This window comes from Myodes glareolus, chromosome 11 (genome assembly GCF_982192425.1).
Source record: "Myodes glareolus chromosome 11, mMyoGla1.1, whole genome shotgun sequence".
Taxonomy (NCBI): domain Eukaryota; kingdom Metazoa; phylum Chordata; class Mammalia; order Rodentia; family Cricetidae; genus Myodes; species Myodes glareolus.
In genome coordinates this window covers 60,815,115-60,827,380 of record NC_142036.1, presented here as the reverse complement: position 1 = coordinate 60,827,380, position 12,266 = coordinate 60,815,115, and the positions used below count along the sequence as shown (strand labels likewise).

The 12,266-nt window shown below is 39.7% G+C and overlaps 1 protein-coding gene across 1 annotated transcript; it reads left to right on the top strand.

Moving 5' to 3' along the window:
* The first annotated feature begins 448 nt into the window (after nucleotides 1–448).
* Dorip1 (dopamine receptor interacting protein 1) lies at nucleotides 449–9,204 on the top strand. Its single transcript, XM_085697592.2, has 5 exons — nucleotides 449–583; nucleotides 3,544–4,068; nucleotides 5,673–5,762; nucleotides 6,868–7,002; nucleotides 7,354–9,204. The coding sequence occupies exons 2-5, from the start codon at nucleotides 3,545–3,547 to the stop codon at nucleotides 7,535–7,537; spliced, it is 933 nt and encodes a 310-aa protein (XP_085553718.1). The 5' UTR covers nucleotides 449–583; nucleotide 3,544; the 3' UTR covers nucleotides 7,538–9,204.
* Nucleotides 9,205–12,266: the final 3,062 nt, after the last annotated feature.

Here is a 12,266-nt window from a genome sequence, read left to right as displayed (position 1 = left end):
GATTCCAGAGACCTAAAATCAAGACTAGTCAAAAAATGGCACTGTTGTCAAAAGCCCAAGCAGCAGTTTCTCAGGGAAAACCCAGCCCATTTCCGGGTGCCCCACCCACTCTGTCACGCGGGACCCCACCCCTCTCCGCGAGGACCCGCCCTCCTACACCCGATCCCGGCTCTGATTGGGCGAGTCCAAAGGCTGTACACACAGCCGACACGCGCACGCCGGGCGGGGCCTTCGCGCGTGCGCAGCAGCGCGGCCAGCGGCTGGCCTGGCCGGGCCGCGGGGGGGGGGGGAGGGGGCGGCCGGCGGAATCCTGCTCCGTAACAAGCGACGCGCCGAGCCGCGCCCCGCGGTCCCGGCTGCGTGGGCCGCTCGGGTGGGGCTGGGCGCTGCGGCTGCGGTGGCTGCCGCCGCAGCGGGCGCGATGGAGGCCGTGCCGGAGCCCCGCACGCTCGCCGGGGGCGGCCGAGGCAGCCGGAGGGGCTGGTAGATGCGGCGGCCGCGGCGGCGGCGGCCCGGGCTCTCCATGAGCGAGCGGCGGTGGCGACGGGTGCGGCGGCACCGGCGGTCTTCGGTCCCGCGGGAGGTAGGCACGGAGGAGCCGCCCGCGGCCCCGGAGGCCTGGAAGCCGCGGCGGGAGGGTGGGCGTGGCCGCGCGGGCGTGGGCCCCTCCCCCTCTCCCCGGAGGACTGCGAGTCCGGCCACCCTCTGTTGTGCGGTGTTCGGTTCCCGCGACAGGTGGTCCAGTCCTCCGGGGAACACCCTGTGACCCCGGGCATGACAGTGTGGGAAAGGGGTCAGGTTGATGGAGAAATTGCGGTTGGGGAGTTTCCCAGGCTCGATGCAACTGAGGGAGCTGGGATGGAGGCAGGTAAGAGCCAGCGAACACATCCTCCAGTGACTCCGTGCCAGGAACTCAAGGCTATTTCAGTAAAGCTCTTTGCAGCCAGCTCTCCCTCCCCCCTCCCGTTGTTTCAAGTTATACTGCAATTAACGTTTGAACAACTGACCAGTTTATTGCTGGAATTTTAAGCGTGCTCAAGATCTTCCAGTGTTCCCTTAAAGTTAGTTTCGTGCTCTATATATCCATGCAGTCTGGGCGTTGCACATTATAATCATTGCTTTGCAGAGTTATGATCACTCTTCATTTGATCACATTCAAGGGCTAGCTTGAACAGAAACACCAAGGAGTCTTTCTTCCTTTCCGGTATATGATTTAGGAATCCGAACTCAAGCTCCAAAACCTTGCGACAAAATTCTTTAAAATTCAAGAGATAAAATGAAGATCATGAAAAGTGTTTCTCTTTTTTTTTAAAAAAAAAAATGCATTAATGGCCAAGGATTTTTTTTTTTAAACTCTAAATGAAACGGGTCATTTTTTATTAAGAAATGTGTTTCTTTCCTTGGCATCATATTTGCCACTCTGCTATTTCAGAGTAATTGATGAGAGCCCGTGTGTTAACATACTATATATAAACACCCGTATTACAAACTAAATATAGTACCAAGTAATTTAGAATGCAGTATCGTATCTCAAGTGGAAAGCAGTGTACGTGTTTAATGTACAACAGAATTTGCTAGTATCACAGAATGATTTTGAACTTAATTTTGAACATAAAACTTAGATTTATCATTGTGTTTATGTTGTGTTTAGGAGGGTGTGATATTTGAAAAGAAGGGGTGACCAAAATAAGACACTGGTGGTGTTCGCCTTAACCCCAGCACTTGGAAGGCAGAGGCAGGTGGATCTCTAAGTTCAATGCCAGCCTGGTCTACAGAGTGAGTTCCAGGACAGCCAGCCCTACACAGAGAAACTGTCGTGGAAAAGACACACAGAGAGAGAGAGGAAGAGAGAGAAAGAGAGAGGGAGAGACTAACTTTAGCCATTTCTTCCTGTTTGTTTCTCAGATATATCTCCTTTTCTTAAACTTTTCTGTAAAAGTGACATATTAGAAAGCAATATTAGAAAGCAATTTGTAGTTACTTTTTCCAAGTAAAGTGAAGCAACTTTTGCAAAACAATTTCAGCAAGTTCTGAGACTCTCGTAGCATGGCCTCTGTAGTTAACATGAAGACAAGCACAATTCTAGGTTGCAAGTGAATGGAAATAACAGCTGTGCTACTGTTATAAGTGCTGTGTTCGCTTGGGCTTTTTGGGGGAGCTTTTTTTTGTTTTTGTTTTGTTTTTTTGTCTTTCAAAGTCAAATGTGAGATTAACCTTTATGTAGAGCAACAGATCCTTATATAGTTGTTCAGTAGTATAGATACACTTTGCAGTATATATTTATATTTACTAATATAAAAACCAAGACACGACTCTTTTGTATTTGAAAATATATGACGGTGTCATTTCGGTTTCTTAAGTGGAACTGCCTATATTAACAAGGAACTGGAGCACACTTGTAATTGGGAAGGTAGGAAGAGGATTACATTAAGAATAAGGCAATTAAATGTAATATGTTTCTTTGGTTCCTGTTGTCACGTTAATGTTACAAAGTGATAAGCCATTCTTAAATTTGTATCTTTTAATAGCTTTATTTTCATTTAGAATTTATTACAAGGTTTTCTTATATCACAGATAGAAACTAATATAATTAATACAAAGGCCCATCAGATAGTCATTCTATACTGTAAAAAGAGGGATTTGGCTTGGTTTTTTTTTTTTAAAAAAAAAAGATTGATCTAATTTTATGTATTCAAATGTAGTATCTGTATATGTGTACAGTATAAATGTTGTGTTCAGAGATGCCAGAAGAGGGCACTGCACTGCCTGGAACTGGAGTTTCAGGCAATTCTAAGCCTCTGTGTGGGTGCTGAAAACCGAAGTTAAATCCTCTGCAAAAACAGCAAGTATTCTTAAACACTAAGCCATCTCTACAGCCCCCATTCTATTAAAAAGTAATACAAAACCTAGGTATCAAAGCTCATTTCTTTTAAATAAAAAGATATTTGTGGGGTTTTGTGTGTGTGTGTGTCTGTGTGTGTGTGTGTGTGTGTGTGTGTGTGTGTGTAGCGGACAGGGCACAACCTTTAGTGTCATTCCTTAGGCTCCTCTTTTTTTGAGACAGAATTTCTCAGTGGCCTGAAATTTGCAGTATTTGCAAGTTTGCTTGGCGGACTGGCCAGTACCCACCAGAGAGTCTCCGATCTCCTCTCAGCACTGGGAGTATAAGAGCTCAGCACCTAACACGTGTGTGTGTGTGTGTGTGTGTGTGTGTGTGTGTGTGTGTTCATGCATATCATGTGTGTGGAGATCAGAGGGCAACTTTGTGAAGTCAGTTCTCTCTTTCCACCATTCTGTGGTTCCCGGGATTAAACTCAGGTCTCCAGACTTGAGTGATATGTCTTGCTGTCCCAAGTTTTGGCCATCATCTTTACAGAGACCATGCATATTGCCCACACCACGCACATGCAAATGCATTAAATTATTGTTGTTAGTTTCATATGGGGGGGCACCTAACAATCTAATTTGACTCTGTAAGTAGTATTTTCCATTTAAAGATATCTGCTTCCATGACATGTTTTATTTTGCACTTTTAAAATGCAGGATGAAGACACTGTTTGAGGAGATCAAAGCATCAATTAAAAATAACTATAACCAAGATCGATCATTTTGGAGGCCTGTTCTTCCTTGGGGAGGAGTTTTTACTATCAAGGCTGGCCGCAAAGCAGTATCCTGTACACCCCTCTATGTTGAAATCAGACTGAAAAATACCTGCACCATAGATGGATTCTTGATGTTACTGTATGTCATTCTTAATGAAAATGAAAATTTCCCCAGGGAACTCTCTCTCCATTTCGGCAGGGAGTTTGTAGACTGTTTTCTTTATTTAATGGACACCTACAGTTTTACAACTGTGAAGCTGCTTTGGATTTGGGACAAGATGGAAAAACAGCAATACAAATCTGAAGTTCATAAAGCTTCATTAGTAATTGATTTGTTTGGGAATGAGCATGATAATTTTACAAAAAATCTTGAAAATCTCATGTCTACCATTCAAGAGAGTTACTGTTCCAACTGGCGCTGCCCGACCCGAGTGCAGGAAGACCAGCAGCGTACAATTAGTATAAAGTAAGTTGCCCTCAGGTCTGTTCTGGCACATTAGTTTGTTAATGAGCTTTGCTTGATTCATGTATCTGTGTACAAAACCACCCGATAACTTATTTGAAGCAAAGAAAGGAATTACCCAGTATGCAAAGTAAATCATTCTTGATGCAAGTTTACTGAGTTCTTTATGACAAAGTTTGAACCTCTTAAGCGTCAAAACGGTGTTTTGGAGTGTTTTATCTTTTGAATGGTTCTCTGTCAGGAAGGCTAGTTCTGTATAAACAAGAAAACTAAAAATACTCTTTGGTGGCGAGGCCAGAGAATATTTATAGGCAGAAACTCCAAATTTGGCTTCTCATATCTGGAGAAGATGCGACTAAGAATCTTTACCATTAAGTGGAGATGGTGCTGGGGGCAGCTGAGCAATTCTGATTTTCAGAAATTCACAGACCTCCATGATGCTGAACAATGGTGGGGAAAGCCAAGCGGGAAAGGCCTGGTGGAATGACGGCAAATTAAAGTCTCAGGGGACTGATAGGGAAAAGGACTGAGGCCGCAAGCAAATCGAGACATCTTCAGAGGTGAATTTGGCCCTCGTCAGGAAAAACGGCGTAATAGGTTGGACATGTACGCCATACATGCATGTGTCCATCTACTCGTATTGCTGACAAGATGGAGCTGGTTTGAAACCCACCAAGGGAAGTTTTTTTCTGTCAGAATGGACTGAAGTGCTTCATAAATTTAGTTTTTTAATTAGCATCTTGTCAATCTGTAAATGTTTTATAACTATAATTCTGTGCTAATACTGTTTGGTATTTCTCTTTCATCATAGAACTGTGGAACTTTTTTAAGCTTATGTTTTTTTGTTTGTTTTGGTTTTTCAAGACAAGGTTTCTCCGTAGTTTTGAAGCCTGTCCTGGAACTAGCTCTTGTAGACCAGGCTGGCCTCAAACTCACAGAGATTCACCCCCTCTGCCACCTGAGTGCCAGGATTAAAGGCGTGGGCCACCACCACCTGCCCAGCTAAGCTTATGTTTTATAATCTTATATTGAAAGCAGACTCTGAAGTTGGCAGAGCAAGCATTTCTAACAGATGAGACAACAAAATTTACAAGTCACAATTGTTAGTGAGTTTACTCTTGTAATCAGCTGCTGTCTGGATTCTGCATCTAACTTTCTACTCCTCAGAACTCATCCGCCGAGGCACTTTTTTTTTTTTTAAAGTTAAAGTAGCAACAACTGTATGCATCAGGATCAGTTTACAGGAAACCTTTCCATGCAGTATTTATTGAGTTCAGCTGCTTCTGTAGTATCTGCCTAAAACACAAGCCTGGTCAGGTATGTATGCTCTTGCATAACTAATGCCGACATGCAGTGGGTTGACAAAAGGATCATTGTGAGTTTGAGTCTAGCCTGGGCTATGGAGTGAATTTCAAACCAGCCTGGGCTAAAGTTAAGATCCTGACTTAAACAAAACAGCCACACACCCAAAGATATCAGAGGTTGTGTGTTTCATGTCATTTGTTCTGCTACAAGCAGAACAAAATGCATCAGCCTCTAAAATGTAGTATTCTGATAGTGTGCTGAACTGCTAAAGCCATTCTTGTTTGCATTCCGCTACTGTGTAGTCCTCCCCAAGAAATCCCACATGGAAACTTGATACGACTGGCTGTGGACGAGTTATTCTGTTCCAAGATTGAACTTTGTGAAGAGCGTGGGTGAGTACGTGGTAGACATTTGAAAGTATTTTTGTTGTGTTTTAAAGAAATTTAGACTGGTAAGCCCTTTGAAGTTAATACACTTCTAAAACAAGAATGCATAAACATTCATGTAACCTAACCATTTTTCAGTATTCCTAGCCTAGTTTAGTATGTCATCATATATTATGTTTGTTATCAGATATAAATATATAATATGGTACTATTGCCCATTGTTGAATACAAAGCAAACACCTGTTCTCTTTTTTCCTCATTGCTGAGTAGGCACAATAAAACCTTGGTTAACCGGAACTGGCTAATCAGGACACTCAATTAAATGGACTTTTTTCTGCAGTCCTCATTTAGGAGAAAGGTAAATAAAAACCAAAAAATTTAATACAGTTTAAAAAAAAAGTCAAAGGGGCATAAATATTTATCCCTATCATTTAGCAGTTTCTATGTCCATATTATTTTATGCATTAGGAGTTAATATTTAGAAGAATGGTCTTACAAACCGTCATAAAGTAATGAAAGATAAAAGATACATAAATTATTTTTAAGATCAAACAAAAATTTTAAAAAAGGAACCTACCTGCATACTTTAGCAATGAGTAAAGAAACAAATGATTATCTGGTAACTTAGTATAGTTAGTTATGTTTGTGAACCAGAAGACTGTGTCCTGAACATTCCGGTTAATCGAGATTTTACTGTAAAGTTGTATTTTGATTAGTACTTACTAATACTAAAAAAAAAGAGAATTAATTCATGTTAATAGAAGATCCTAAATCTAAAAAGAAGGCAGTTTTTTCCCTCAGTCATTGAAACCACCTTGAAGAGAAAACTTTATGGACAAATAAAAACTATTACAATGGTTCAATAGATTTATACTTTTATAACTCTTCATATAAACAACTGACTTTTTAAAAAGTTTTTAAAGCAACACTTCTAGTATAACAGATTGACTCTAAAAACCTCCAGGACTAGGAAAATCAGGTAATAAAATACTCATACCATTACCCATTATACTAGAATAACTGTGCTTACCAGAAGATTAAATACAGTTCAGAAGTGTTGAAAAGCCATTTGTCCCAGTATGATAACGTTCATGCCTAATTTTCATTTTAGGTGTGGTGGCTTAAGAGAATTTTCCCAACGAGTTTTCTGCCATGGGGCACCCCCTTTTGTTGTATTAAATATGCAGCATTGGAAACCTGAAGATCTGGCATATGTACCCTACTACTTGGATTTATCTGATCACAAGTAGGTAGTTTTGTTTATTTGCTTATATATATATTTGTTTATGAAGATAGAAAAAACTAGTCCACCATGTTTTCAACTAGCCATTAAGAAGATACTGTCAGCTGTACATGGTGGCACATGCCTGTAACCCAGTACTCTGAACTCTACGACAGGAGGATCCTGTGAGTTGGAGGCTGACCTCTTGTACATAGGGAGTTCTGGACCAGTCAGCTACACACTGAAACCCTGGTTCTAGATTAGACTGGGATCAGAGTTCACTATGAGAATGTCAATTACTAGCAGCATGCATAATGATTAGAGACTTGAAAATGAAATCTGATCTTTCTTTATTCATTGTCATATAATTTGCAGGTATTTGCTGGAAGGTGCCACTTTATTTAACAAAGAGGAACATCATTATTCTGCAGCTTTCCAGATTGATGGACATTGGATGCACTATGATGGCCTCAGAAATGTGAATTTAATTTTGTTAAATAAACCCCCAGAGTTTCTCCTCTTGTCATCATTGGTTTATATTCGAGCAACAGAGAAATAAATATAGACTGATGCTGAATTAAATTGTTTGCCCGCTTGCCCATGCTCCCCTAGGTGAAGGGCTCTTGTTCTGTATATACTTGGTATCCAAGGAAACAGTTCAACTATACTAGTTTCAGAGATGTATTTTTCATTGTTTTGCCCCAGGTAAATGTTTTATATGGAAGATCTATGCAAAATGTATTTTTAAGTATTTTCTGAGTTATTTTTATATAAGCATATGTTATGTTCAAATAAAATATAACTTGTGGCCTTTGTAATTTTTATTTATATATACCTCAACAGTTTTTACAGTTCTATCCTTAAATCCAAGACAATACTTTGTCATTTCAATTCTGTATTTTCCTTTTTAGATATCTGAGTAAATCCTAGGGTAAAAGTCAGAGCTTTCTTTATCTGGCTTTATTCCTTTGCCTTACCTCCAAAGTGCACTATTGGATTTAATAGGATTTGAATGGTCGGCTGATGGATGGCTTATTTTACCCATTACTTAGTTTGTTTTACCCTTTGCTAATTTTATTGTGGCAATTTAAAATATACATGAAAATGTTTTGTAGATGAAACCATTTCTATGTGGTAGTAAGTTGCTGTAACTACTTGCTGAAATGTGCGCCCATCAGTTCATTTCAAGCATTAAGTAAGCCTCTGACTTAAGTTAATGTGAGCATTACAGATATATTACATAACAATCCTAAATGTCTTATTGTTAAATGTAATGAAAATTACACTAAGTTATTTTGCAGACAAGGCCACTATCAAAAATATTAGGCTGGATATTAGTGGCTATAACTGGATATTAGTGTTGGACTAATACAGAAATGTGTACTTAGGAGGAAATGTTCAGTTTTTTATTTTCACAGAGAAAAAAATATTTAAAAAAAAATTAAAGTAACATCTGGTTCCTGATCATTCCATCAGGAGGCTTGGGTTTGTGTAATGCCACGGATGCAAATTCACAGCCTTTTATAGTTAGCAGAACACATGTTTTGTTATAAGTAACCTAAAGTCACTCATCTTTTTACAATTTAAAGGGAAGCTATTTTCAAGAATACTTGAATACTTGACGAACTATCACTAATTTTAGTGTTTACAATAAAATAACATTGTTTTTTATATTGGGTTGAGATTGGGGCAGTATATCTGAAGACTTTACATGACAACAGAGTTCACTGCCAAATACCAAACTGCTAAGGTTTGATTATAAATCTTCCATTGCTGTGGTGCCGTGCTGAGACAGTTTCCTATAAGAATGGGTCAATGTGGGTGAAATCTTGCTATCACTGTCTCACTTTGAGTAAATATGAAAATTGTTTTTAATACAAGAATAAGTGGCATTTTTTTAAAAAATCACCCAGGGTTTATTTAAATAGTTCCCCCAAATATGGTAAATGGGATTTAACTTATAGCAAGCTTTCCTAGTAACGTATTGCATGAATCAAACTATAAAAAAACACAGATACTAGTGTTTGCATACATAAATTGTATGGTTACATTATTAATGTCTCAGTTATTCTTAATGCAGATTCTTCAGGGAAATGCACTTTATTTGGGACATTAGCTTATTATACAATGACTTACCTACCTCACAGGGCTGTTGTGAGGGTTAAGATGTTAAAAGTTTTCACTACTTTGAACATGCTAATAAAACATATTTCTACCTCTTGTGTATAGGCAGTCTCCCAGATTCTCTCTTATAAACTTTTTTACAATTTTTAAAAATTAGGTATTATTATATGAAAGAAAATTAGTAGTAACACTTATCACTAAAGTGTGGTGGAATTTAAATATGGCCTCTGGGCCCTGAGTGGTTGGACTTGAGGAAAGGGCTTTTAGAAGAGAAATTACCCACAACTCTCAAACAGTGGATGACACCAGGTGAACTCAGCTACAGTATCTACAGAATGTGATGGTGGAGAAGGAGGATTCTCTTTTTAAATCATGTACGCTTTGAGAAATCAAAGAAAGGGGGTCAAAATAAAGGAAGTATTTCTTTAATCTACATGCCCCAAACTACCACTTAAAGGGGAAGAAGTAATTTTATAAATCTGACTAAACTTAGGAGTGGGTTAGGGTGAGTGGTCTTGTCTTCCACACTTGTCCCAATCTTAGATTTAGTTCTTAAAATTCGTTTTTGTGTGTGTGTGTGTGTGTGTGTTTCCGTGTAGTGTATGTGTGGTAAGAAAATTGTGTGTGTGTGTGTGTGTGTGTGTGTGTGTGTGTACACTCGTACTAGCTTGTGTACCATACAGAAAAGGATATGTGTGAGCATACGTGTATGTATGTATGTGTATTCACATAGGTGCACGTGTATTATCTTGTGTGCAGTACAGAAAAAGTAGAAACCTGCTTGGACCTTGCCTGCAACTTCATTGTTTGACTTGGGATTTTTGTCTCATTTTAAATAATGTATAAAGGAGTGGATATAAAATACATGAAGAGAGAAAAGATTTCTCTACTTAGTGATAGTTATTTTATGTGGTAAAGCTTTTCTGAAAGACTACATGGCGGGCTGTATAGAACTGAAGAGAACATTGCAAGGGCGCTAGGGCCTTGGAATAATTTGCTGGAAGCAGGCACAGTGCTTTCACTTATCCAGGCTGAGCCAACTCTAACAGGATAGTGAAAATCAATGTAGCTGAAGGCAGACATGCAGTTCAGTGGCAGATCACAGTGTTGGCATATAAACAACGGCCCCCAGTTGCTCTCAACCAGAATCGCCCATGAGAATGTCAGGTGACTGTCAGCTGTGCTCATTAAAAAAATATTATTACTGAGGTGTGTGAGTGTGTGTGTTTCTGTGTGTGCAAGCGTCGTCTCCTAAAGCTCGAGTTCTGAGTGGTCATGACCCACTTGATGTGGGTGCTGGGGATCAAATATAGGCCCTCTGCAAGAGCAGTCAGCGCTCTTAACCACGGAGCCATTGCTCCAGCCCCTCAACTGCATTCTTGAGAGCAACTCATAGTCAAAGTTGGAACTAACTAATATAGCCTGAGTTATTTAAATTGCCCATGAAATAAACACATGATTTGTATTTGAAGGGAAGCACCTATTAAAATATTGCGATTGAGATTTCTTGGTTGAGTGATTGCTTCCTAAATTCTGTTTTGCAAATGAAAAGATAGGCACAGAGAACTTCCACATTACTCAGGAGGCATTGTAGAATCTGTCAGCCTCATGAGCAACTCATGGAGAAAGGTGTAGAAGAGCATCATAAACTATATCTTACAGTCCTCTGTGAAAATGAAGAGACAGCTCATATCCACTGCACCACTTGCTCGCTCAGAATGACAGAGGTGCATACTGCTCTAACCGAATGTCACTGTTCTTGGATTCTTTTGTAAAACTACAGACGGGTCTCTTGTTTTGGGGCAGTTATGAGTCAGGGGGGTGTTTGTGTAAAAGATAGCATGATGGATGGATTACAGGAGACTGGAATAATAGGATGACTAGAAACTTTCCTGTGACTAAACTAAAATGCAAGGCCAGGAATAAAACCAGGAGCTGTGATGAGAGAGACTTCTACAGCAGTCCAGCTGAGCTTTGATACCCAGGCTTTTTATTAGCTTTTAATAGAGACGAAGCTTCCACGTTCCTATCACCCAGCTTCAACTATTAACTACATCTTTCTCCTTCGGCAGCTACATGGCATCTCCTTGACTCCACCTACTCTCTCTATATCTCTTCCAACGTGGTTAAATTCTGCCCTGCCATAGACCAAAGCAGCTTCTTTATTAACCAATGGTAATAAAACATTCACAGCACACAGAGGGGAATCCCACATCAAACAGATGATTGTGCAGTTGATTACCCAAGTACTTGAATTAGGCTGAGCGCTTTTTTTGTACTTCTTAACGTCTTGTTCAGATTTTCTATAAATTGAAATTTGGGTGTAGAGTTTTATTTAGTTCTATTTTGTTGTTGATGGTTTTTTTTAAAAAAAATTTTGCCAATTCATTCATTTTAGGATGTCTAGAAAGACAGCGAATCAGTTCATGATACACATACACCTGACAATCCCACTTCTAGTGATGCCAAGCTTAACTGAGATTTGTTAGGCTCTCTTTCAGATCTGTATACCTTAGCTCTTGGTGATTGCTGCTAGAGTTGTGAGCGATTTGCCAATCCTGTTGTTCCTTCAGTTCTTTCCTTTACTTTCTGGGATTCTACAAAGGAAGCATTCCAAAGTCACAAAGCAATCATTTGATTACCCTGATATATCATGGAAAAGGTTACTCTTTTCTTATTCCTTTTCTCCTTAATGGACATTAATTGTTTCTTTTTTTTTTTTAAAGATTTATTTATTTATTTATTATGTATACAGTGTTCTGTCTGTCTATATGCTTCCTGGCCAGAAGAGGGCACCAGATCTCATTACAGATGGCCGTGAGCCACCATGTGGTTGCTGGGAATTGAACTCAGGACCTCTGGAAGAACAGTCAGTGCTCTTAACCTCTGAGCCATCTCTCCAGCCCAATTGTTTCTTTTATATAACATATCTTTATTGATTCTTTGGGGATTTTACATCATGCACCTCAATTTCGCTCACTTCCAAGTACCCATATCTGCTTTTGCAGCATCCCCTCCAAAATAAATTTTTTTTAAAATTAAAACCAAACCAAACAATAACAGAAAAAAGCCTCTTTGCTCTTCTGTATTTTCCCGCCTCTCCAACATCTCTTCATTTATCTTAGTGGTGTTGGGAGCAACAGTGTGTCACACGGTCTACCCTT

Excerpts from the sequence above, each read along its gene's own strand:
- Dorip1 (XM_085697592.2), top strand. The coding sequence starts at position 3,545 with ATGAAGACACTGTTTGAGGAGATCAAAGCATCAATTAAAAATAACTAT. Across the intron at positions 5,763-6,867 it reads GAACTTTGTGAAGAGCGTGG|GTGTGGTGGCTTAAGAGAAT; the intron begins GTGAGTACGTGG and ends TTTTCATTTTAG. Across the intron at positions 7,003-7,353 it reads TTGGATTTATCTGATCACAA|GTATTTGCTGGAAGGTGCCA; the intron begins GTAGGTAGTTTT and ends TATAATTTGCAG.